This window comes from Odontesthes bonariensis, chromosome 23 (genome assembly GCF_027942865.1).
Source record: "Odontesthes bonariensis isolate fOdoBon6 chromosome 23, fOdoBon6.hap1, whole genome shotgun sequence".
Taxonomy (NCBI): domain Eukaryota; kingdom Metazoa; phylum Chordata; class Actinopteri; order Atheriniformes; family Atherinopsidae; genus Odontesthes; species Odontesthes bonariensis.
In genome coordinates, this window is record NC_134528.1 from 4,249,373 (window position 1) to 4,276,247 (window position 26,875).

Genomic DNA, 26,875 nt, shown 5'->3' on the forward strand with positions numbered 1-26,875 from the left:
GATGAGGAGACATGACGGAGCAGGAACTGGAGCAGGAAGTCAGAGTCCCCCTGTGAGCCCCCTGCTGAGACGGCTGAAGCTTCGACACCACCGACGGTTCGAGGAAAGCAGCTTCAGCGCTCTCTGGGAGGCGGAGCTTTAGAAAACGCCGTAACCGTCGGTGTGGCGCGTGGCCACGGCGAACGCAGGGTAGCCCTCATAGGTGGTGTAGGCGGTCAGATCCTGACCCAGAGAGACGGCCTGCTTCAGCTGGGAGGCCGAGGCTGCCGAGCTGGCCAGAGCGTAGCCTGGGGAGACACAAGAGAGACTTAAAGTGGCCTGAGGAGACACAAAAGAGACTCAGAGTAGCCTGAGGAGACACAAAAGAGACCTAAAGTAGCCTGAGGAGACACAAAAGAGACTTAAAGTAGCCTGAGGAGACACAAAAGAGACTTAAAATAGCCTGAGGAGACACAAAAGAGACTCAGAGTAGCCTGAGGAGACACAAAAGAGACTTAAAGTAGCCTGAGGAGACACAAAAGAGACTCAAAGTAGCCTGAGGAGACACAAAAGAGACCTAAAGTAGCCTGAGGAGACACAAAAGAGACTCAGAGTAGCCTGAGGAGACACAAAAGAGACCTAAAATAGCCTGAGGAGACACAAAAGAGACTCAAAGTAGCCTGAGGAGACACAAAAGAGACCTAAAGTAGCCTGAGGAGACACAAAAGAGACTTAAAGTAGCCTGAGGAGACACAAAAGAGACTCAGAGTAGCCTGAGGAGACACAAAAGAGACCTAAAGTAGCCTGAGGAGACACAAAAGAGACTCAGAGTAGCCTGAGGAGACACAAAAGAGACTTAAAGTAGCCTGAGGAGACACAAAAGAGACCTAAAATAGCCTGAGGAGACACAAAAGAGACTCAGAGTAGCCTGAGGAGACACAACAGAGACTCAAAGTAGCCTGAGGAGACACAAAAGAGACTTAAAGTAGCCTGTGGAGACACAACAGAGACTCAGAGTAGCCTGAGGAGACACAAAAGAGACTTAAAGTAGCCTGAGGAGACACAAAAGAGACTCAAAGTAGCCTGAGGAGACACAAAAGAGACTTAAAGTAGCCTGTGGAGACACAACAGAGACTTAAAGTAGCCTGAGGAGACACAAAAGAGACGTAAAGTAGCCTGAGGAGACACAAAAGAGACTCAGAGTAGCCTGAGGAGACACAAAAGAGACCTAAAGTAGCCTGAGGAGACACAAAAGAGACCTAAAATAGCCTGAGGAGACACAAAAGAGACTCAGAGTAGCCTGAGGAGACACAAAAGAGACCTAAAGTAGCCTGAGGAGACACAAAAGAGACCTAAAATAGCCTGAGGAGACACAAAAGAGACTTAAAGTAGCCTGAGGAGACACAAAAGAGACTTAAAGTAGCCTGAGGAGACACAAAAGAGACTTAAAGTAGCCTGAGGAGACACAAAAGAGACTCAAAGTAGCCTGAGGAGACACAAAAGAGACTTAAAGTAGCCCGAGGAGACACAAAAGAGACTTAAAGTAGCCTGAGGAGACACAAAAGAGACTCAGAGTAGCCTGAGGAGACACAAAAGAGACCTAAAATAGCCTGAGGAGACACAAAAGAGACTCAAAGTAGCCTGAGGAGACACAAAAGAGACCTAAAGTAGCCTGAGGAGACACAAAAGAGACTTAAAGTAGCCTGAGGAGACACAAAAGAGACTCAGAGTAGCCTGAGGAGACACAAAAGAGACTCAAAGTAGCCTGAGGAGACACAAAAGAGACTTAAAGTAGCCTGAGGAGACACAAAAGAGACCTAAAATAGCCTGAGGAGACACAAAAGAGACTCAGAGTAGCCTGAGGAGACACAACAGAGACTCAAAGTAGCCTGAGGAGACACAAAAGAGACCTAAAGTAGCCTGAGGAGACACAAAAGAGACTTAAAGTAGCCTGAGGAGACACAAAAGAGACTCAGAGTAGCCTGAGGAGACACAACAGAGACTCAAAGTAGCCTGAGGAGACACAAAAGAGACCTAAAGTAGCCTGAGGAGACACAAAAGAGACTTAAAGTAGCCTGAGGAGACACAAAAGAGACTTAAAGTAGCCTGAGGAGACACAAAAGAGACCTGAAATAGCCTGAGGAGACACAAAAGAGACTCAGAGTAGCCTGAGGAGACACAACAGAGACTCAAAGTAGCCTGAGGAGACACAAAAGAGACTTAAAGTAGCCTGAGGAGACACAAAAGAGACTCAGAGTAGCCTGAGGAGACACAAAAGAGACTCAAAGTAGCCTGAGGAGACACAAAAGAGACTTAAAGTAGCCTGAGGAGACACAAAAGAGACCTAAAATAGCCTGAGGAGACACAAAAGAGACTCAGAGTAGCCTGAGGAGACACAAAAGAGACTCAAAGTAGCCTGAGGAGACACAAAAGAGACCTAAAGTAGCCTGAGGAGACACAAAAGAGACTTAAAGTAGCCTGAGGAGACACAAAAGAGACTCAGAGTAGCCTGAGGAGACACAAAAGAGACTCAAAGTAGCCTGAGGAGACACAAAAGAGACTTAAAGTAGCCTGAGGAGACACAAAAGAGACCTAAAATAGCCTGAGGAGACACAAAAGAGACTCAGAGTAGCCTGAGGAGACACAACAGAGACTCAAAGTAGCCTGAGGAGACACAAAAGAGACTCAAAGTAGCCTGAGGAGACACAAAAGAGACTTAAAGTAGCCTGAGGAGACACAAAAGAGACCTAAAATAGCCTGAGGAGACACAAAAGAGACTCAGAGTAGCCTGAGGAGACACAACAGAGACTCAAAGTAGCCTGAGGAGACACAAAAGAGACTCAGAGTAGCCTGAGGAGACACAAAAGAGACTTAAAGTAGCCTGAGGAGACACAAAAGAGACTCAGAGTAGCCTGAGGAGACACAAAAGAGACTCAGAGTAGCCTGAGGAGACACAAAAGAGACTCAGAGTAGCCTGAGGAGACACAAAAGAGACTTAAAGTAGCCTGAGGAGACACAAAAGAGACCTAAAGTAGCCTGAGGAGACACAAAAGAGACTCAGAGTAGCCTGAGGAGACACAAAAGAGACTTAAAGTAGCCTGAGGAGACACAAAAGAGACCTAAAATAGCCTGAGGAGACACAAAAGAGACTCAGAGTAGCCTGAGGAGACACAACAGAGACTCAAAGTAGCCTGAGGAGACACAAAAGAGACTTAAAGTAGCCTGTGGAGACACAACAGAGACTCAGAGTAGCCTGAGGAGACACAAAAGAGACTTAAAGTAGCCTGAGGAGACACAAAAGAGACTTAAAGTAGCCTGTGGAGACACAACAGAGACTTAAAGTAGCCTGAGGAGACACTAAAGAGACCTAAAATAGCCTGAGGAGACACAAAAGAGACTTAAAGTAGCCTGAGGAGACACAAAAGAGACTCAAAGTAGCCTGAGGAGACACAAAAGAGACTTAAAGTAGCCCGAGGAGACACAAAAGAGACTTAAAGTAGCCTGAGGAGACACAAAAGAGACCTAAAGTAGCCTGAGGAGACACAAAAGAGACTCAGAGTAGCCTGAGGAGACACAAAAGAGACCTAAAGTAGCCTGAGGAGACACAAAGGAGACCTAAAATAGCCTGAGGAGACACAAAAGAGACTCAGAGTAGCCTGAGGAGACACAAAAGAGACCTAAAGTAGCCTGAGGAGACACAAAAGAGACCTAAAATAGCCTGAGGAGACACAAAAGAGACTTAAAGTAGCCTGAGGAGACACAAAAGAGACTTAAAGTAGCCTGAGGAGACACAAAAGAGACTCAAAGTAGGCTGAGGAGACACAAAAGAGACTTAAAGTAGCCCGAGGAGACACAAAAGAGACTTAAAGTAGCCTGAGGAGACACAAAAGAGACCTAAAGTAGCCTGAGGAGACACAAAAGAGACCTAAAATAGCCTGAGGAGACACAAAAGAGACTTAAAGTAGCCTGAGGAGACACAAAAGAGACTCAAAGTAGCCTGAGGAGACACAAAAGAGACTTAAAGTAGCCTGTGGAGACACAACAGAGACTTAAAGTAGCCTGAGGAGACACTAAAGAGACCTAAAATAGCCTGAGGAGACACAAAAGAGACTTAAAGTAGCCTGAGGAGACACAAAAGAGACTCAAAGTAGCCTGAGGAGACACAAAAGAGACTTAAAGTAGCCCGAGGAGACACAAAAGAGACTTAAAGTAGCCTGAGGAGACACAAAAGAGACCTAAAGTAGCCTGAGGAGACACAAAAGAGACTCAGAGTAGCCTGAGGAGACACAAAAGAGACCTAAAGTAGCCTGAGGAGACACAAAAGAGACCTAAAGTAGCCCGAGGAGACACAAAAGAGACTCAAAGTAGCCTGAGGAGACACAAAAGAGACTTAAAGTAGCCCGAGGAGACACAAAAGAGACTTAAAGTAGCCCGAGGAGACACAAAAGAGACTTAAAGTAGCCTGAGGAGACACAAAAGAGACTCAAAGTAGCCTGAGGAGACACAAAAGAGACTTAAAGTAGCCCGAGGAGACACAAAAGAGACTTAAAGTAGCCTGAGGAGACACAAAAGAGACCTAAAGTAGCCTGAGGAGACACAAAAGAGACTCAGAGTAGCCTGAGGAGACACAAAAGAGACCTAAAGTAGCCTGAGGAGACACAAAAGAGACCTAAAATAGCCTGAGGAGACACAAAAGAGACTCAGAGTAGCCTGAGGAGACACAAAAGAGACCTAAAGTAGCCTGAGGAGACACAAAAGAGACCTAAAATAGCCTGAGGAGACACAAAAGAGACTTAAAGTAGCCTGAGGAGACACAAAAGAGACTTAAAGTAGCCTGAGGAGACACAAAAGAGACTTAAAGTAGCCCGAGGAGACACAAAAGAGACTCAAAGTAGCCTGAGGAGACACAAAAGAGACTCAGAGTAGCCTGAGGAGACACAAAAGAGACCTAAAGTAGCCTGAGGAGACACAAAAGAGACTTAAAGTAGCCTGGGGAGACACAAAAGAGACCTAAAGTAGCCTGAGGAGACACAACAGAGACTCAGAGTAGCCTGAGGAGACACAATAGAGACTTAAAATAGCCTGAGGAGACACAAAAGAGACTTAAAGTAGCCTGAGGAGACACAAAAGAGACCTAAAGTAGCCTGAGGAGACACAAAAGAGACTCAGAGTAGCCTGAGGAGACACAAAAGAGACTTAAAGTAGCCTGAGGAGACACAATAGAGACTTAAAATAGCCTGAGGAGACACAAAAGAGACTCAAAGTAGCCTGAGGAGACACAAAAGAGACTCAGAGTAGCCTGAGGAGACACAAAAGAGACTCAGAGTAGCCTGAGGAGACACAACAGAGACTCAGAGTAGCCTGAGGAGACACAAAAGAGACTTAAAGTAGCCTGAGGAGACACAACAGAGACTCAGAGACACATCACATACCTGGGTGTGGACCTTCACGTACCTGGGAAGGTGACTGAGGCCACGGCGGCTGCAGGAGCGCAGCTGGCGTCGGCGGCGCCCTCTGTCTGCAGGCCCAGGGTCTGCAGCGTGTGCTCGGCCGCGTGCACCTTCGCTTCCTCTATGGCTGCGCACAGCTTGGCAGGAGTGAAGGGGTGGCTGCAGAGAGACACACATCATCACTGAAGCAGAGGCGGCTGCTGACTTTTAAAACAGGGGAAGCCCATATTACGCGTTCAGGGCTGTAGTGGCTCGTGCCATCCCAAAGCAGAAGATAGCAAAGTTAAAAAGAATTAGTTATAACATAGCTGTGTCTAGTATGACAAGTATGCCCAGCAAATACACAGAAAGAAGGTAGAGACTTTGAAAATTCACACAGCAAGGCCAAAATCAAGTATGATGGAATCTAAGGCCTGTAAATGGCTGGATCAGAATCTGTGGAGTCATAATGAATACTTAGAGTTTGATGGTGGTGGTAAGTATTCTTAAAAAAGGTAACATTTGTGAATGGGCAGCATGAATTCTGGAAAGAAACAACTAAAAGTATTACAGCACTTTCACAGAAACCAGTGTCTTTGGTATCCGCTTTGGGACTGAAGTTCCAGCGTGCTTCTCCCCGCTTAAAAGTTCGGCTCCCACAAGATCTCTCATGATGGACAAACACTGACTCCAATCATCCCGACACAGCCCCTCATATTGACGCGCCCACGTCTAATCTACCCCCAGAGACGCCGCGCAGCCTCGGAAGTGATGAGTTTTTGTCGATTTAGCCAATGATGACCTAGAATTGTAGAAAAAAACTTGACTCTCCCGCCCCCTCCTGAAGCCGGGCAGCCCTCGGCTCGGAAGCCCGGCTGTTAGTGGCGGCTTCATAACGTAATTTCCTCAGTGAACGGCGGCCATTTCAGAACAAATCACTTCATTAAGCTACGGGACAACATGTTGTAGTTATGAAAGTAAATGCAGTATTGGGCGTATCTTGTGTTTTGTGAATAACTGTTTTATCGTCAATTTAACATTGAAGATGTAGCAGTTTGGCCAGAGAATGGGAGAGGCTGCCCGGCTTCCCGTGTTGTCTCTGAAACGCCGCGGCTGCACTGAAGGCTCTGTGACCTATGAGCTCCAGCTGATGCTCGTTTCACTTCTTAGTTTTACATCACCAGGTCCTAAAACTCAGCAAATCCAACCTCAGAAGATAAATTTCACCGTGTGAGCGATGCTACTTTCAGAATGTTGCCACTCACACGTTGGGGTACTGCGTGGCCAGGGCTGGGATGGTGATCTTGTAGAGGAAGAGTTGCCTCTGGTCTGGGCTGATGGCGGAGTGCAGCTGATAAACGGGTTGGCCCCAGTTATTCTTCTGACACAGCTCCTCCAGAACCTGAAACCAACACAGTTACAACTCAGTTTAATCCGTTTAATCACAGAGAGGGTTCCATGTCAGCGTGTTGAAGCTGATGGAGGAAGGAAACCCTGCTGATGGAGGAAGGAAACCCTGCTGATGGAGGAAGGAAACCCTGCTGATGGAGGAAGGAAACCCTGCTGAAGGAGGAAGGAAACCCTGCTGATGGAGGAAGGAAACCCTGCTGATGGAGACGAGGCTGCAGAGGCTGAACGCTGCTCAGGTGTACGCAGTCAGCCATAACATTATGACCACCTAACAGAGTTATTAATGTAAAATATGCCTTCAGTCATCAAACCTCTGAGGTCAGCGGTGGAGTCTGGTACCAGGTCATCAGAACCTGTAAGTCCTGTAAGGCAGAACCTCCATGTGTTGCACTTTGGACTGAGATCTGGGGAATTTGGAGGCCTTGAACTCATCGTTGCGTTCCTCAGACCGTTCTGGTGAACTTTACTTCCTGTTTCATGACACAGAGCTGGTTTCCTCGGGTTTGCAGCTGAGCTTTCCTGTCCCACACCAGGTCCTACTTTGCACAAAAGTCAGAGCCCTGAGTGATCTGCAGCTGACCTGCAGCTGACCTGCAGCTGTCCTGCAGCCGTTCTGCAGCCGATCTGCAGCCGTTCTGCAGCCGTTCTGCAGCTGACCTGCAGCTGTTCTGCAGCTGTTCTGCAGCTGACCTGCAGCTGACCTGCAGCTGTTCTGCAGCTGTTCTGCAGCTGTTCTGCAGCTGTTCTGCAGCTGTTCTGCAGCTGACCTGCAGCTGACCTGCAGCTGTTCTGCAGCTGACCTGCAGCTGACCTGCAGCTGTTCTGCAGCTGTTCTGCAGCTGTTCTGCAGCTGTTCTGCAGCTGTTCTGCAGCCGTTCTGCAGCTGACCTGCAGCTGACCTGCAGCCGATCTGCAGCTGTTCTGCAGCCGATCTGCAGCTGTTCTGCAGCTGACCTGCAGCTGACCTGCAGCTGTTCTGCAGCTGACCTGCAGCTGACCTGCAGCTGTTCTGCAGCTGTTCTGCAGCCGATCTGCAGCTGACCTGCAGCTGACCTGCAGCTGTTCTGCAGCTGACCTGCAGCTGACCTGCAGCTGTTCTGCAGCTGACCTGCAGCTGACCTGCAGCTGTTCTGCAGCTGTTCTGCAGCTGACCTGCAGATGTTCTGCAGCTGACCTGCAGCTGACCTGCAGCTGTTCTGCAGCTGACCTGCAGCTGTTCTGCAGCTGTTCTGCAGCTGACCTGCAGATGTTCTGCAGCTGACCTGCAGCTGTTCTACAGCTGTTCTGCAGCTGACCTGCAGCTGACCTGCAGCTGTTCTGCAGCTGTTCTGCAGCTGACCTGCAGATGTTCTGCAGCTGTTCTGCAGCTGACCTGCAGCTGTTCTGCAGCTGACCTGCAGCTGACCTGCAGCTGACCTGCAGCTGTTCTGCAGCTGTTCTGCAGCTGTTCTGCAGCTGACCTGCAGCTGTTCTGCAGCTGTTCTGCAGCTGACCTGCAGCTGTTCTGCAGCTGTTCTGCAGCTGTTCTGCAGCTGACCTGCAGCTGTTCTGCAGCTGTTCTGCAGCTGACCTGCAGCTGACCTGCAGCTGTTCTGCAGCTGACCTGCAGCTGATCTGCCTCACATGCAACAAACTGACACTTTTCTATCTGAACTTTGCTCTTCTATAGTTCCAGTCCAGCCTTTTCCTGCCTCCAACACACCAGTGTGTTCACTCTCTGCCTGATACATCCCAGAGACGCAGTGGTCATAATGTTATGGCTGATCGTGTGCATCAGTGCTGCCTTCACTGCCCCCTTTATCAGAGGAAACATGTGGTGCGTTCAGTGTACATCAGAAAGGTCAGCATCGACTTCAGTGTTCTTACTCAGAAAATGGGCGGAGCTACAAGCAGAGGTTACCTGTGTGGCTGGTTTGATGGCGGTGGCCTTCAGGCTCATGGCAGCAGGGCTCATGGGGGTCAGCTCCATCCCGGGGAGCAGGTCGTACAGCTTCTCCTCCGCCTGCTTGTCCGCCTTCAGGCCGAAGGAGGCTCCGCCGCCTCCGCCCCGTCCCATGGCTCCGCCCCCAGCAGCATAGGCCAGGTAGCCCCGCCCACCCAGCCCCCGCACCCCCGCAGCCCCTACAGGTACAGTCATGTAAATTTCTACAGGAGACCGAAAAGGCAGTGAAATCAATCAAATCACCGGAAATCAGCCGGGAAGAAGAATCACACAGTCACAAAATTATCCAATCAGAGAGAGAACAGTGGTAGCCATGGTAACAGCATGTCTGCTGATCTGGATGGTTCCATTTTCTATTTGTTATTCTTTTGGCTGAATTTACAGCGAAGCTTCAGGTGTGATTCAGCGGTTCTTTCCTGATTCCTGCTGAACAAAAACAAACTTTTCTGATTTTTAAGCCTCATTCTTTAGATTTGGGAGATTCATCCGAGTCGCGTCTGATGAGCCTGAGGTTTCCAAAGCCCCGCCCCTCCCTGTCCCAGTCACACCTGTCACAGGTGACCACGTTAGAACGTGTTCTGGGTTTTAAATGCAGAGAATCCTGCAGCTGAGCTGTGATTGGACAGTCTGTGTAAAGGGGCGGGGCTTCGGAAACAGTCAGCTCATCCTCAGAAATCTTTTTGATTGTGTTGAAAGTCGATGTTGTCATGGAAACCCTCAAACATTTCACGTTTGATTCAATCAGATTCGGAGCTTCTGGCTTTTCAGCAGATTTCAGCTACTGCTGCAGTTTGAATTCTTCGTGTGTGACAGCGTGCGTCCTCACCTCGAACAGACGGCGTCCGGATCAAACCTCGACCTCCGACGGGGGCTTTGGCTGCAGGGAACCGGAACTGGCCCGGTATGGCAGCGTAGGCCTGCGGGGCGTAAAACACGGGCGCGCCCAGGTAGGCCGCCGAGGGGTCGTACACCTGCAGGAGGAGGGCGTGCACGCTCATTCAGACTCATTCAGACACTTTGAAAAGGCTCGTCTTCACAGGTCAAAGTTTTTTTTTTTTTTTTTTAATTATGTTTTGGGGCTTTTTATGCCTTTATTAGATAGGACAATGTAGAGAGACAGGAAGGAGGGCCAGAGAGAGGGGGAACAACATGCAGCACAGGGCTGTCCGATACGGGACTCGAACCAGGGCCAGCTGCAGCGAGGACTATAGCCTCTGTACATGGGGCGCCTGTTCAGCCCACTACGCCACAGGACCACCCCCACAGGTCAAAGTTTAACCCAATGACGGAGATCTTCCACAGAGGATGAACCCGTCTGAGGTTCCTGAACCCGTCTGAGGTTCCTGTAGCGCCATCATGACAGTTCAGAGCCGCGGAGTTCAACCAAATAACTGACAGATATTAACCAATCAGGCTCATGGTCAACAGCTCAGAGAATGATTAAAAAAACTTACTCAAACTTACTCAAAATAACTCAAAATAATTCAAAATAACTAAAAAAAAATAACTCAAAATAATTCAAAATAACTCAAAATAACTCAAACTTATTCAAAATAACTAAAAATAACCCAAAATAACTCAAACGTGTTCAAAATAACTAAAAATAACCCAAAATAACTCAAACGTGTTCAAAATAACTAAAAATAACCCAAAATAACTCAAACGTGTTCAAAATAACTAAAAATAACCCAAAATAACTAAAAACAAAATAACTCAAAATAATTCAAAATAACTCAAAATAACTCAAAATAACTCAAACTTATTCAAAATAACTGAAAATAACTCAAAATAACCACAAAGAGACACCAGAGAGAGTAACAGCGGATGTGACGGCTGCACAGGCCCTCCCAGCATGCACTGGGCCCACCTAAATGTCCGGGTCACTTCCTGTAAATGACCCTGGAGCTGCGCCATGTCCACGGGGCGGAGCCGCTCGGCCACTTTGTGGACGTTACCCTTCAGGTCGCTGCAGGCTGGTTATCTCCTCTGTTATCAGTGACTCGGCACAGGCGCAGAGTTTCAGGGGAATCCAGTTTCATGTCACCGCTGCAGTCTGAGTTCACTTTGGTGTTTGCTGAAGCAGACGAGCAGCAGAACGAAAACATCTGACCCCTCTGACTCCTCTGACTCATCCTAAACTCTGTTAAATCAGCTGGACGGAGCTTTTTCCTTCTGGTTCCCCTCAGTGGGGCTCATCTGTTCATGTGACAGCTGAACCAGCTCAGCCCCACTGACCTCATTGGGTCCTGTTATCATTACATTTACATGTGTGGCTAACATGTGGCTAACATGTGGGTAAAAACGAGCTAAAGACATGGTTCCATACTGGTCCCACCTGAGCTGCCCACACTGGGGGCAACAGAAGGGGCAGACGGCCTCACATCTGACTCCAGAACACTTTGGTATCCAGAGGAGTTCATGGTGGACTCATTGGGCCTCATGCAACAACCGTTCGTACGCACAGATTCATTCTTAACTCGTCCGTACGAGTGATTTAAGAGAATTTGCTCATTCACCAATCTTTTCGTATTTTAGGTTTTCGGATTCAGGAGGTGCAGTGTGGTTTTCGTCCTGGCCGTGGAACAGTGGACCAGCTCTATACCCTCCGCAGGATCCTGGAGGGTGCATGGGAGTTCGCCCAACCGGTCTACATGTGTTTTGTGGACTTGGAGAAGGCGTTCAACCGTGTCCCTCGGGGACTCTTGTGGGGGGTGCTCCGGGAGTATGGGGTGCCGGAGTCCTTGATATGGGCTGTTTGGTCTCTGTATGACCGGTGTCAGAGTTTGGTCCGCATTGCCGGCAGTAAGTCGGACATGTTTCCTGTGAGAGTTGGACTCCGTCAGGGCTGCCCTTTGTCACCGATTCTGTTCATAATTTTTATGGACAGAATTTCTAGGCGCAGCCAGGGCGTTGAGGGGGTCCGGTTTGGCGACCTCAGAATCGGGTCTCTGCTTTTTGCGGACGATGTGGTTCTGTTGGCATCGTCGGGCCGTGACCTTCAGCTCTCACTGGAGCGGTTTGCAGCCGAGTGTGAAGCGGCTGGGATGAGAATCAGCACCTCCAAATCTGAGACCATGGTCCTCGGCCGGAAAAGGGTGGAATGCCCTCTCCGGGTCGGGAATGAGATCCTTCCCCTAGTGGAGGAGTTGAAGTATCTCGGGGTCTTGTTCACGAGTGAGGGACGAATGGAGCAGGAGATTGACAGACGGATCGGTGCGGCGTCTGCAGTGATGCGGGCTCTGCACCGGCCCGTCGTGGTGAAGAAGGAGCTGAGCCAGAAGGCCAAGCTCTCGATTTACCGGTCAGTCTATGTTCCTACCCTCACCTATGGTCACGAGCTGTGGATAGTGACCGAAAGAACGAGATCGCGAATACAAGCGGCCGAAATGAGTTTCCTCCGCAGGGTGTCTGGGCTCTCCCTTAGAGATAGGGTGAGAAGCTCGGTCATCCGGGAGGGGCTCGGAGTAGAACCGCTGCTCCTCCGCATCCAGAGGAGTCAGATGAGGTGGCTCGGGCATCTGGTGAGAATGCCTCCTGGACGCCTCCCTGGTGAGGTGTTCCGGGCCCGTCCCACTGGGAGGAGGCCCCGGGGAAGACCCAGGACACGTTGGAGAGACTATGTCTCTCGGCTGGCCTGGGAACGCCTCGGGGTCCCCCCAGAAGAGCTGGAGGAAGTGGCCGGGGACAGGGACGTCAGGGTCTCTCTGCTCAAGCTGCTGCCCCCGCGACCCGATCCCCGGACCAGCGGAAGATGATGGATGGATGAATGGAGGTTTTCTTTCAGGTACGAACAGAATTTACGAGTGATCCAGACCTGTCGTAGGAGTTTCCTAAAATAGTCCGCTGTTGTTCCAATCAAGTTTGCTTGACTAATGGATCGTATATTTAATTACGTTGAAGCAAACATAAATAAATATATACATTATACCCCATAATGATGCTGACATTATTCTGTTTGACTTAAATTATGCACTAATTAAAGGTTAATCTGACTCTGTATATGTATATATGTATATGTTTCTCTGTAAGAGCTCCTGCTGTGCCAGATGTTTCTGTGTGAGCGCCTGCTGTGCCAGATGTTTCTCTGTAAGAGCTCCTGCTGTGCCAGATGTTTCTGTGTGAGCGCCTGCTGTGCCAGATGTTTCTGTGTGAGCGCCTGCTGTGCCAGATGTTTCTCTGTAAGAGCTCCTGCTGTGCCAGTGTTTCTGTGTGAGCTCCTGCTGTGCCAGATGTTTCTGTGTGAGCCCCTGCTGTGCCAGATGTTTCTGTGTGAGCTCCTGCTGTGCCAGATGTTTCTGTGTGAGCCCCTGCTGTGCCAGATGTTTTTTTGTGAGCGCCTGCTGTGCCAGATGTTTCTCTGTAAGAGCTCCTGCTGTGCCAGATGTTTCTGTGTGAGCGCCTGCTGTGCCAGATGTTTCTGTGTGAGCGCCTGCTGTGCCAGATGTTTCTCTGTAAGAGCTCCTGCTGTGCCAGATGTTTCTGTGTGAGCGCCTGCTGTGCCAGATGTTTCTCTGTAAGAGCTCCTGCTGTGCCAGATGTTTCTGTAAGAGCTCCTGCTGTGCCAGATGTTTCTGTGTGAGTCCCTGCTGTGCCAGATGTTTCTGTGTGAGCCCCTGCTGTGCCAGATGTTTCTGTGTGAGCGCCTGCTGTGCCAGATGTTTCTGTGTGAGCCCCTGCTGTGCCAGATGTTTCTGTGTGAGCGCCTGCTGTGCCAGATGTTTTTGTGTGAGCGCCTGCTGTGCCAGATGTTTTTGTGTGAACACCTGCTGTGCCAGATGTTTCTGTGTGAGCCCCTGCTGTGCCAGATGTTTCTGTGTGAGCTCCTGCTGTGCCAGATGTTTCTGTGTGAACACCTGCTGTGCCAGATGTTTCTGTGTGAGCGCCTGCTGTGCCAGATGTTTTTGTGTGAGCGCCTGCTGTGCCAGATGTTTTTGTGTGAACACCTGCTGTGCCAGATGTTTCTGTGTGAGCTCCTGCTGTGCCAGATTTTTCTGTGTGAGCCCCTGCTGTGCCAGATGTTTTTTTGTGAGCCCCTGCTGTGCCAGATGTTTTTTTGTGAGCCCCTGCTGTGCCAGATGTTTCTCTGTAAGAGCTCCTGCTGTGCCAGTGTTTCTGTGTGAGCGCCTGCTGTGCCAGATGTTTCTGTGTGAGCTCCTGCTGTGCCAGATGTTTCTGTGTGAGCGCCTGCTGTGCCAGATGTTTTTGTGTGAGCGCCTGCTGTGCCAGATGTTTCTGTGTGAGCTCCTGCTGTGCCAGATGTTTCTGTGTGAGCCCCTGCTGTGCCAGATGTTTTTTTGTGAGCGCCTGCTGTGCCAGATGTTTCTCTGTAAGAGCTCCTGCTGTGCCAGATGTTTCTGTGTGAGCGCCTGCTGTGCCAGATGTTTTTGTGTGAGCGCCTGCTGTGCCAGATGTTTCTGTGTGAGCCCCTGCTGTGCCAGATGTTTCTGTGTGAACACCTGCTGTGCCAGATGTTTCTCTGTAAGAGCTCCTGCTGTGCCAGATGTTTCTGTGTGAGCGCCTGCTGTGCCAGATGTTTCTCTGTAAGAGCTCCTGCTGTGCCAGATGTTTCTGTGTGAACACCTGCTGTGCCAGATGTTTCTGTGTGAGCTCCTGCTGTGCCAGATGTTTCTGTGTGAGCGCCTGCTGTGCCAGATGTTTTTGTGTGAGCGCCTGCTGTGCCAGATGTTTCTGTGTGAACACCTGCTGTGCCAGATGTTTCTGTGTGAGCTCCTGCTGTGCCAGATGTTTTTGTGTGAGCTCCTGCTGTGCCAGATGTTTCTGTGTGAGCGCCTGCTGTGCCAGATGTTTTTGTGTGAGCGCCTGCTGTGCCAGATGTTTTTGTGTGAACACCTGCTGTGCCAGATGTTTCTGTGTGAGCCCCTGCTGTGCCAGATGTTTCTGTGTGAGCGCCTGCTGTGCCAGATGTTTCTGTGTGAGCCCCTGCTGTGCCAGATGTTTCTGTGTGAGCCCCTGCTGTGCCAGATGTTTCTGTGTGAGCTCCTGCTGTGCCAGATGTTTCTGTGTGAGCCCCTGCTGTGCCAGATGTTTCTGTGGGAGTCGGGGTGTCTGCGGTACCTGTCCCAGGGTGTAGGCGGTGTAGTCCGTCTGCACCAGAGAGCCTCCTCTTCCTCCGGTCCCTCTGGTGTACCGAACGTAACTGTCCTTGTCCACCGGCTTGGCCAGAGTCACCTCGATGGGAGAGCCATCCAGCACCTGCAGGGAGGATGGAGGTTAGCCTCACACACATTTCCACCGTGTGCTACAGAACCAGGACGTAACATCAGAATGAGTCCTGAACCCAGAGCAGCTGATGGATGTTTATGAAGCGGTTGGATGGAGGTGCAGCGCCCACGTCACCTGACTGAGTTTAAATGATAAATCCCTTATTCTACAGCAAGAAAATGGTTTTCTTGCTGTAGAATAAGGGATTTATGTTAAAATGTCAAACATCTCAAACCTCTCAAACTCCCCCAATCCCAACCAGACTGTTCAGGGAGGTTTTCCCCTTAATCAATACTTCCATATTGGATTTGATCAGTCTGTCTTTGTTGACAGGATATGTACCTCAGCCCTTTTAACTTAAAAAACATACTCTTGATTCAGAAGTGTTGGCTCATTATAGACCTATATCCAATCTCCCTTTTATGTCTAAAGTTCTTGAAAAAATAGTTGCAGCTCAGCTTTGTGATCATTTCCACAGAAATAATCTGTTTGAAGAGTTTCAGTCAGGATTCAGAGTGCATCATAGCACAGAAACTGCACTGCTGAAAGTTACCAATGATCTCCTCTTAGCCTCTGATAGCGGACTTGTGTCTGTGCTTGTCCTGTTGGATCTCAGTGCTGCATTTGATACGGTCGATCACAGTATCTTATTACACAGACTTGAACATGTTATTGGGATTAAAGGAACTGCATTAGGCTGGTTTAAGTCATATTTATCTGATAGATTTCAGTTTGTTCTTGTAAATGAAGAATCTTCCTCACACACCAGAGTAAGTCATGGAGTTCCTCAGGGTTCTGTGCTTGGACCGATTCTTTTCACTTTATACATGCTTCCATTAGGTAACATTATTAGACAGCATGGCATAAATTTCCATTGCTATGCTGATGATACTCAGCTGTACTTATCTATAAAACCAGATGAACCCAATAGGTTGGTCAGACTACAAGCATGTCTTAAAGACATAAAGACCTGGATGACTCAGAACTGTCTGCTTCTAAAAGACAAACTGAAGTCGTTATCTTTGGACCTGAGCGCTTCAGGTCTGGTTCTATAGTTACTATAGATGGTATTTCCTCGGCTTCTGGTCCTACAGTGAGGAACCTTGGAGTTATTTCTGACCAGGATCTGTCCTCTGACTCACTTAAAACTTTCCTTCCTGATAAAGCTTATAGTCAGGGATGGCTCAGGTGACCCTGAAACATCCCATAGTTCTGCTGCTATAGGCCCAGCCTGCTGGGGGAGCTCCCATGATGCACCTCTCCATGTACATGTGACATCATTGTTGTCATTAACTTGTGTTTCTCTCTCAGCAGGTGTCCCTGGCCTGGTGTTACGGTGCTTGTTGTCCCCTCTTTCCTGTCCCCTCAGCCCCCAGCTGGTCCAGGCAGATGGTTCCTGGTTCTGGTTCTGATGGAGGTTTATTCCTGTTTTTCCTCTCCACAGTCGCCTCGTGCACGCTCAGGACAGCCAGCAGACTTGGTGATCATTATTTTGTGTCTTATAATCCCTGACAGCGTTGGTCTGATGGCAGGAGACTAACAGAGTGATGGAGGGAACTGCTGACCTTCCCGTTGAGAGCGTTCATGGCGTTGACGGCGTCTTCTCTCTGGGTGAAATGGACGAAGGCGTAGTCTCTGATCTTCTTCACGCGCTCCACTGCGCCTGCAACACAAACATCTGTTTTCTAATTGTTTCATGGTGAGTTTAAAACCTTTACTCCCAGTTTCCTGTTTGAATATTCAGGATTTATTTTTCAAACAGAAACCGTCAGCCTGATACTGTTCCGTGTTGCTGCACCTGGTTTCAGGTTGTTGAACTCCTTCTCGATGGTTTCCTCCGTGGTCTGCAGCATCAGATTCCTCACGTACAGAATCTTGACTGTTGCCATGGTATCCTCATCAACCTCCACCTCAGGCTCCGCCCAGTCCACTGCGATGGCGTGCCCCCACAGCTGGATGCGACCTGAGACAGAAGACAGGGGACAGGTGTCTGATCTGAGCTTCAGGAAGTTTTAATGTCTTTACAGCTGTTTCTGATAACTGGGATCATAACACTCCCTTCATCATACATGAGTTATCTTATCATCTGGGTCACTAGAGCTGGTCCTCTATTGGACACTGACCCGGTAAGTCGGGCTGTGATTGGCTGGTGATAAAACAGCTTTTATGATCGTGTTTGTTTGCTTCTCAGAGGAATTTGACACTTTGACAGGGCCGGGGTTAAAGTGCTGACTGCTTTATGTCTTCATGATGCCCTGATCATCACATTTACATTAACACCATGGTGTGGTGAGACCAATGGCGTCTCAGATGAATACTCGGCGCTCACCTGGCAGCAGTTTGCGTCGGGCCATGGCGGCTGCGCGATGACTCTCGTACTCCACGAAGGCGAAGCCTCGGTTCTTGGACTTGTCGGCGGCGCTCGGGTACACGATGACGTCCACGACCCCGTCGGTGACCTTCTTCATCTCCGTCAGGATCTCCTCACGCTTCTTGGTTTTGGGGATCCCGCCCACGAACAGACGACAGTTATCAACGCTGGCGCAAACGCCGAGGAGGCGGCCGTTCCTGACAGCAGAAACTCACGTTAACACAAAGGCTGAGGCCTCCTAAAACTGATGAAGTTGTTCCTCTGTGAACATGTCTGGGAATGATGTGTTTCAGATGGATTCATCATCTGCCTACGGCATGCAGCACTTTTCCTCGACAATAATCTGAGGAACACATTCAGCGGCTGCCAGCTGAGCTGCAGATGCACCAACAAACTGGACAACATGAATGCTTGTGTGCACACTTCATGCACATATCATATATATATATATATATATACATATCACAATATTTAATGTGTTTAACTTGTGCAGGAGCTGGAGGGATGGATTCATATTTCTGTGGCTGTGAAGCTTGGCTGGTTGTTTATTGGATGTTAGTAGAGCTCTAACTGGTTGGCAGGGTGTTAATAAGAGACTCTGTGGTTGGTTGGCAGCTCCTCCAGCTGTTCTCTCAGACAGGTGGGATCCACACCTGGACACCAGACATGGCAGGCTGTCCAGCAGGTTTAAAGCTTTGCTGCCAGCACATCCTGACCTGATCTCATAGTTGTTGAGCTGCTTCATGGCTGCTTTGGCCTCCTGTTTGGTGCTGAAGGTGACGAAGGCGTAGCCTCTGTTGTTCCCATTGAAGTCCATCATCATCCTCACCTCGTAGATCTTTCCAAACTGCAGCAGGGACGTAAGAAGAAGTGAGAACAGGACGTAGCACGGTGCAGCAGCCAGCGGTAACACCACCCTCCTCTCACCTTCTCACACAGCGGAACCAGCTCATCTTCAAACAGATCTCTGGGGAGTTTCCCCACAAAGATCTCGCTGCCTCTCTCAGGCGGTGGGCCGTCCCAGCCGGGCGGGGGGCCGCCGTACCGCCGCTGGCCGTTCTCCTGAAAAACACAGAATAATGACAACAATCAGGATGAGAAACAGGATGAAAAGATGCTCTGAAGGGCCAAGTTCTGTCCAGAGCTGGACCCGGTTCAGAGCCCGGTTCTGTTTCTGAGCCTGGTTCTGTTCTCACCTGTCGCAGCTGGTATCCGGTTTGCTGCATCAGCTCCCGAAGCGCCGCCTCCTTCTGTGTCCCCGCCAGCCCGTCCCCACCTTCTTTCTGATTGGGTTCCATTGGGTGTGATTAACAGCGATACGAAATCAGGGAAATTAGGGGAGCTCACTGGAAACAACAGAGAACAGAACCTCAGGCTGTGTGGACCCGTCCCCGAGTCTGGACCTGCTCAGATCCACAGTTTAACCTCATCTGGGTTCATTAATCCGACACATTTAGATCATTTGTTTTCACCTGGAAATACTTTCTCAAAAAGATTCCTTTTTATTACATTTTATCAACATATTAAAATGGTTAAAAACTCTATTTTTACCAGAAGGAGGCCGACAGTGTTTCCTGCAGAATAATGTCACAGGAGCGTTCTGACCTCTGGACGTGGACAGATACTCTGAACGTGGACAGATACTCCGAACGTGGACAGATACTCCGAACGTGGACAGATACTCCGAACGTGGACAGATACTCTGGACGTGGACAGATACTCTGGACGTGGACAGATACTCCGAACGTGGACAGATACTCTGGACGTGGACAGATACTCTGGACGTGGACAGATACTCCGAACGTGGACAGATACTCTGAATGTGGACAGATACTCCGGACGTGGACAGATACTCTGAACGTGGACAGATACTCCGGACGTGGACAGATACTCTGAATGTGGACAGATACTCCGGACGTGGACAGATACTCTGAACGTGGACAGATACTCCGGACATGGACAGATACTCTGAACGTGGACAGATACTCCGGACGTGGACAGATACTCTGAATGTGGACAGATACTCCGAACGTGGACAGATACTCTGAATGTGGACTGATACTCCGGACGTGGACAGATACTCTGAATGTGGACAGATACTCCGAACGTGGACAGATACTCTGAACGTGGACAGATACTCTGAATGTGGACAGATACTCCGGACGTGGACAGATACTCTGAATGTGGACAGATACTCCGAACGTGGACAGATACTCCGATCGTGGACAGATACTCTGAATGTGGACAGATACTCCGGACGTGGACAGATACTCTGAACGTGGACAGATACTCTGGAGGTGGACAGATACTCTGAACATGGACAGATACTCTGGACACGTCTTTCTGAGCATCTCAGTGCTGGAGGCAGAGCAGGGACAGATCCCTGATGGGACAGAAGTCCTGCAGCCTGCAGGTTGTTCCCATAGTCCTCAGACTTAAAGCCCCTCTCTCTCTCAGCCCTGAATGGGGGCAACACTGAGGAACATGATGTTCCAGACAGAGCAAACAAAGCACACTGCGACTCAGAGACCAGGGGACATTAGCAGAAAATATTCCAGTGCCCTCATATGTCCCAATTCTTCATCTCTGTCAGAGTATTGAGTTCTGAACCCGCTTCACGTTTCTTCGGATAAAGGAGGGAACTCCGTGTAAACACCCTGGTGTGAGATATCTGGAAGCTGTCCCTGAACACGTGGACCTGTGAGCAGCCTCAGCTCCCACAGAGCCGCTGGCCTCGGCCTGTTTTTCTGCTCCCAACAACAGCAAAGAGGTCAAGGTCTGCTCAGCAATCATTGACAGAGGCTGTGGACAGGCTGCTGTGGACAGGCTGTTGTGGACAGGCTGCTGTGGACAGGCTGCTGTGGACAGGCTGCTGTGGAAAGGCTGTGGACAGGCTGTGGACAGGCTGCTGTGGACAGGCTGCTGTGGACAGGCTGCTGTGGACAGGCTGTGGACAGGCTGCTGTGGACAGGCTGCTGTGGACAGGCTGCTGTGGACAGGCTGCTGTGGACAGGCTGCTGTGGAAAGGCTGCTGTGGAAAGGCTGCTGTGGAAAGGCTGCTGTGGAAAGGCTGTGGACAGGCTGTGGACAGGCTGAGACTTCCAGCTGAAGCTCTGGGAACCGCTCCTTCCAAAGAGGAGCCAGAGGAAATCCTCCAGCCTGAATCTCCATGTGCATCAGCTTAAAAGCAGCGAACAGAGGACAGAGGACATCTGTCTGATTTAATCAGAATCACTGCTGCACTTTGATGCTGTTTCCTTTGCTTATTTCTAACAAGTTTATATAGTTAAAAAGACAAATCCAGACATGAGTAATTATTGCAAACAGAACAAAGCAGAGCAGCTGCCCCTGAGCTGCTTTAACTTCCCCGTCAGGTCAGAGATGACTGTTAGCAGCCTGTTAGCAGCCTGTTTGCAGCCTGTTAGCAGCCTTTGTGCAGACTGTTAGTAGCCTGTTAGCAGCCTGTTAGCAGCCGGTTTGCAGCCTGTTTGCAGCCTTTTAGCAGCCGGTTTGCAGCCTGTTAACAGCCGGTTTGCAGCCGGTTTGCAGCCTGTTAGCAGCCGGTTTGCAGCCTGTTAGCAGCCTGTTAGCAGCCGGTTTGCAGCCTGTTTGCAGCCTGTTAGTAGCCTGTTAGCAGCCTGTTAGCAGCCTGTGTGCAACCTGTTAGCAGCCTGTTTGCAGCCTGTTTGCAGCCTGTTTGCAGCATGTTAGCAGCCTGTTAGCAGCCTGTTTGCAGTCTGTTAGCAGCCTGTTTGCAGCCTGTTTGCAGCATGTTAGCAGCCTGTTTGCAGCCTGTTTGCAGCCAGTTTGCAGCATGTTAGCAGCCTGTTTGCAGCCGGTTTGCAGCCTCTTAGCAGCCTGTTAGCAGCATGTTAGCAGCCTGTTTGTAGCCTGTTAGCAGCCGGTTTGCAGCCTGTTAGCAGCCTGTTTGCAGCCGGTTTGCAGCCTGTTAGCAGCCAGTTTGCAGCCGGTTTGCAGCCGGTTTGCAGCCGGTTTGCAGCCTGTTAGCAGCCTGTTTACAGCCGGTTTGCAGCCTGTTAGCAGCCGGTTTGCAGCCTGTTAGCAGCCTGTTTGCAGCCGGTTTGCAGCCTGTTAGCAGCCTGTTTACAGCCGGTTCTGCGTCTGAACTCCAGATGTAACGCAGCCGCCATCACACCCACAAACACGCAGCTAAACAGCCAATCAGAGCAAAGGCTTTGAACCCTGGAGACAGGTGGATGTCATCAGTGTGATGCTGAACAGCGTCACTGCATCCATCAGCACACACAGAGAGAGGTCAAAGGTCACGCTGTCAGTCAGACTATCTGTACGGAAGCGATAAGGACGCTAACATTCCTGGTAAAAATGATGATTAAAGAATAGGGCTGTGCGACTTAACTCGTTATTATCGAGTTAACTCGTTGATTATTTAACGCGATAAATACTTTATCGCTTGTTAACACAGTTTTTTTTTAGGGCTTTTGTGCCTTTAATGTACAGGAAATTTCAGAGAGACAGGAAGCAGGTGGTAGAGGGAGGGGGAACAACATGCAGCACAGGGCCGTCCGATGCGGGACTGGAACCGGGGCCAGCTGCAGCGAGGACTATAGCCTCTGTACATGGGGCGCCTGCTCAACCCACTACGCCACGGACCACCCCTGTTTTATCATTTATTTTATTGTTGTAAAAGTCTGTTGCTCACAGGCTTTTATTTTGTAAAAGTCTGTTGCACACAGGCTTTTATTTTGTAAAAGTCTGTTGCTGTCTGCTGTGGAACAGGAAAAGAAAGTAATCGGCGGATCCACCAAACATGGAGAAGGGTACGGAACTTTTACTCTGCCATTTTCATGTTAAAGTTCTTCCAGACGGCGGAGTCGACAGAACCAAAGTCATCTGTAAACACTGCCAAGTTGAATTGTCTTCTCAGCGTAGTAGTTCCAGTCTAAAATATCACTTAAAGGCAAAACACACAACTGATAGCAGCAAGTCATTCAAGGAAACAGACAGTGGAGCGAGGCTTCTACATAAAAACTACAGAAAGATGCTGATGTTAAAAGTGTGTTTGCACAGCAAATGTTATGGCACTTTCATTCATATGGCAGCACATTTAAAATAAAACTAAATGCTAAAAGCTATACACTACTTTTGGATTCATTTTTGGATTCTGCGTACAAATGCGATTAATCGTGATTAATCAGGGAAATCGTGATTAATTAGATTAAACAGTTTAATCGTTGCCCAGCCCTAATAAAGAAGTTAAAGGACCCACATCATTCAGTTTCAGGTGAGTTTATATTTATTCAGCCCGGCTCAGGAATCATTGTCTGAGGCATTAGTGCCTCTGGAACTGTAACCCTGCACATCTGGAAAGGCTCCATCAGTGCTGAAAGGTCCATGGACCCCCTTCTGGTTGGAAAGCCAATCAAATGTCCAAAAAATAGACCCTAATGTCCATAAAATAGACCCTAATGTCCATAAAACAGACCCTAATGTTCACTGTGAGATGCAAACGACTGAAAAGGAACAAACTGAGAAAAAAGAAAGATGATATTAATTAAAAACTTGAAATGAGAACAAATCTATTGTTTGATGTTTGCAGCTCCTCTACAGAGCGGTGGGACCCTCTAAGTCTGTTCTGTGGACTGTACCAAACCCACGGGGTCTGGGATCCATCCATCCTCATTCACAACACTCTGATCCACTCTTTCTGCTTTTTATCCTCCTCTCACTTCCTTTTGTTCCACTGAGGCCTTCAAACTTTAGGTAAGACTCTGGTAAAGATGTGAAAATGTTTGGGAAATCACATCCCTCCGATGGAGAGATGCTGGCATTACAAACGATGGTTGGAAGAGATTTTAAAGCACACGTCACAATGCAACTGATTGTGTTTTTGATCAGAGGAGTTTGCTCAGCTGGCCTCAGCCGCCTGATTTTCCACCAATCAGTGCAGCCGACAGAGGGGTGTAAAACAAATGATAAGGGGAAGCTGCTGTGACTCCAAACTGAGTCTCAAACTGCTGAAGGACCGTTCAGAGGTTCTTTAGACTGGAAATGTGTTGTGTTCTGATCCAAAGTAACCCTTCATGTCTAAAGTCTGGATCACACGAGCTGCTGGCTAAAAGCTAAAGTCTGGATCACACGAGCTAAAAGCTAAACTGGCTAAAAGCTAAAGTCTGGATCACACGAGCTAAAAGCTAAACTGGCTAAAAGCTAAAGTCTGGATCACACGAGCTAAAAGCTAAACTGGTTAAAAGCTAAAGTCTGGATCACACGAGCTAAAAGCTAAACTGGCTAAAAGCTAAAGTCTGGATCACACAAGCTGCTGGTTAAAAGCTCTTCAGTTGGTCAGAGCAGATGATCCTCCCACAAACGGCACCGACCCAAACTGCATGTGTTCTGATTGGTTCCACAGCACGGAGGATGTTCTGTTTGATAAAACTTCATTCATACATCACCATCAATGCCATCACTGCCAAGTGGAGATGAGAAACAGACTTTAATTACCTGAGGAGGTAATCAAGTATTCCTTGGCATTGTAAGTTATAATCAAGTAATTTCTTTTTATTGTTATATTTCATTAATCTTATTTTTAGTGCTCTGATGGGACAATCCTGTTAAATGTACATGTTTAACCACCAACACTGACACTGCAGTGTTCCAGAAAACACATGAATGAAGTATTCAAAATACTCAACAGCAAGAAAAAATAGTGCAATTAAAGTTTTGCTTACAATGATACAAAAACTGTATTTCAAATACTAAAAAGCGTTCCGTTACTTTTCTGCATAATCATGCGATTCTCATTGATGTGATGTCAGTCTGTAGACATGTAGTCATTAATATCTTCCAGGTTCTATCCAACCAACAGCAACTATAGGAGTGAAAATGATTTGACGGTGAAGACATGTTTAACCACTCATGCTTATGAGCAGGAAGGAGAGGTGGATGGAGCAGGGCTGGGTTAGAGAACTGTCCCACACAACGTTCTCACAGTCCTTTCACTTTTCTGCTTCACTCTCACGCTCAGATGGTTAGAGTTAGAAGTTAGAACACATGGCTACCATCTCTTGTTCAGGGTTCTCTATGTGTCACATGCTGAGCACAAATCCATATCCATGGAATATGACACTGCTACTTTTTGAAGACTTAACAAATGTACTAATTACATGTTTTCTGGTCGCACGGGGCTGCAGCAGAATGTTTCTTAATCCAACACAACCCTCAAATAATTGAAAAGTTAAGCAGAAAATTCTCACATTTAAAAAGCTTAAATGTAAAATGTTGCTTTTTTATACACTCACACAAAATACACAGTATTTTATAAACTTGTCCCACGTATTTTACTGCACAGTATTTTATAAACTTTTACCACATATTTTACTGCACAGTATTTTATAAAGTTTTCCAACGTTTTACTGCACAGTATTTTATAAAGTTTTACTGCCTGTTCATCCACATTTTTTATACTCTGACTTAAAAGATAAAAGTATCCTCAGTATGCTTACAGAGATAATATGGAATAAGCAGCACCACAGACAGCTGCTAAATAAAAAAATAATCTATCAAATTAATGTTAAAATGACAACATGATTCATTCTCTCTGTGTTTAATTCAGCTCTTAAAAATGAGATAAAGTTAGAGCTCCTGAAAGGTCGGACAGTTTGACCACATTTCTGTCCCTGTGTGAGTACATCTGTGACTTAGGCCGCGTCCTGCGCTGAAACAGATGTTTAACCATTCTTTACACCAACTCTTAGGTTTTTATAAGACTTTCACTGACACAACAACACAAACAGCAGCAGAGCAACACACAGCCTCCGTGTTCGCACACCCCAGCTCGGCCTGAGCGGGCTTTCAGCCTCGACGGACACCAGCAAAGAAGACGGGGCAAACAACGCTCTGTTTACCTTCTCCGTTTCTGGTTTAAAACGTCAAAATTCAAACTGAAAACCTTAATGGCGTGAAAAACAGAAAAGAACTCACCTGAGCAATTTCAGAGATCACCTCCCTCCGATCAGAGCTGTGTCATTCTGAGCGCTGAGTGTGTGTGTTCACGTGTCATCAGGGGCCTCTGTGTGTGTGTGTGTGTGTGTGTGCATGTGTGTGTGTGTGCAAGTGCGTGTGTGTGTGTGTGATCACATCATATCAAACTCCAAAGGTTCACTGTCTTGGTGTTAGCTTTACAAGCTGCTGGACGTTAATGTTTAACCTGCTGCTATCTGTGGACACACACACATGCAAATACACAGTTACAACACACACTCACTGACTGTGTGTGTGTGTGTGTGTGTGTGTGTGTGTGTGTCAGGAGGCCTTTGACCGACAGTCTGTTTGGACCAGAGGCCTCTTCACCAACACACACATGTTGCATCTTTGTGAGGACTCTCAGGACCCTGAAGCTGATTGATAATAATGTTAAATATCTAAAAAAAAACAACCAGAACCCAAAACTATATTTCTGAGAACCCGACAAATTGTCTAACACTCATATTGTCCTCACTAGGACGGTTTTATCCACACATATTCTTTGGTTTTTGACCTGTATAGATATGTACACGTATATATTTGTTGTACATTCCCAGTGTGTCGCTGTGAATAGATCGATATCTTTATTATCTATGGAGACATCAGCTGATCTGAGCTGCTTGTACAGGAAACGTTGTCAAACAGATTTTAATGTAAATATTGTGATGACTGAAAGATAACCCCCACCGACATTAAGCCAACGTGTCTTAAACCTTCACCTCAGTCTTCTCAGGCTGGTGCTTCTGGTCCATGAGGCTGGTGATGTCACTGTCCTCCAAGCATCATTTGTTTATGTAAGCAAAATGCCCAATAACCCTCAAAGTATTTATGACCTCTGGTGGTTGTGTTGGTAACTGCATGTGAGGTGTCAAACTGGTGTTAATGAGGTGGTTTCAGCTGTAACCGGGATCCTTCTCTAACCATAAGCAAGGATGAGACCTCCTATTGTCCTTCTATGAAACTCTTTTCCTCGACCTCAGACGAGGTTAAGGAAAAACAGGAGGAGGAATCCTTCAGGACTCGATCACACTCTGTGATGTGGGTCTGAAACTACAGATGTTCAATAAATATTCTACAGAAACCTCACGTCATGCAACATTATCACGCTGTTACACGCAGGTTGTATCACATACATCATATGAGAGGTGATATCAAGATTATTTTATTATCCAGTTCCTAAAGGAACTTTCCTTAGTATCTGTAGGCCTCACACAGCTCTGATCATGGCTGCTGCTCACATGCTTCCAGCTCATTTCACTCAGTCTGAAGGTTCCTGAGAGAAACACGCTGTTGGACCGGGCCCCGAAGCACTGTAGGAACCTTCTGCAGTTCCTAGAACCTTTTCAGGAACAGGGCCATTTTTTCCCCCCATTCACACATACAGGAACTCGGGACCATCTCCCTCAGTTCCTGGAACCATTTCAGCTCCTTCTCCTCAGCTGGGTCTGTTCTGGGTTCTATAGGAGCACATCTGACGGAGGTGGTTGGTGGTTGGTAGCTCCGCCCCTTGTCATGTTG

At 48.1% G+C, this 26,875-nt stretch overlaps 1 protein-coding gene across 2 annotated transcripts; it reads right to left on the reverse strand.

The window, feature by feature from the left end:
• Window positions 1-138: 138 nt before the first annotated feature.
• a1cf (apobec1 complementation factor) lies at window positions 139-18,651 on the reverse strand. 2 transcript variants are annotated; one of them, XM_075457375.1, is made up of 12 exons: window positions 18,550-18,651; window positions 18,281-18,415; window positions 18,070-18,200; window positions 17,312-17,550; window positions 16,781-16,945; window positions 16,548-16,645; window positions 14,836-14,973; window positions 9,587-9,731; window positions 8,719-8,939; window positions 6,674-6,810; window positions 5,434-5,588; window positions 139-287 (listed from the first exon to the last, which is right to left on the reverse strand). In XM_075457375.1, the coding sequence occupies exons 1-12, from the start codon at window positions 18,649-18,651 to the stop codon at window positions 139-141; spliced, it is 1,815 nt and encodes a 604-aa protein (XP_075313490.1). The 2 variants fall into 2 exon arrangements, with proteins under 2 accessions (XP_075313490.1, XP_075313489.1); XM_075457374.1 differs by having other exon boundaries at window positions 8,719-8,963.
• Window positions 18,652-26,875: the final 8,224 nt, after the last annotated feature.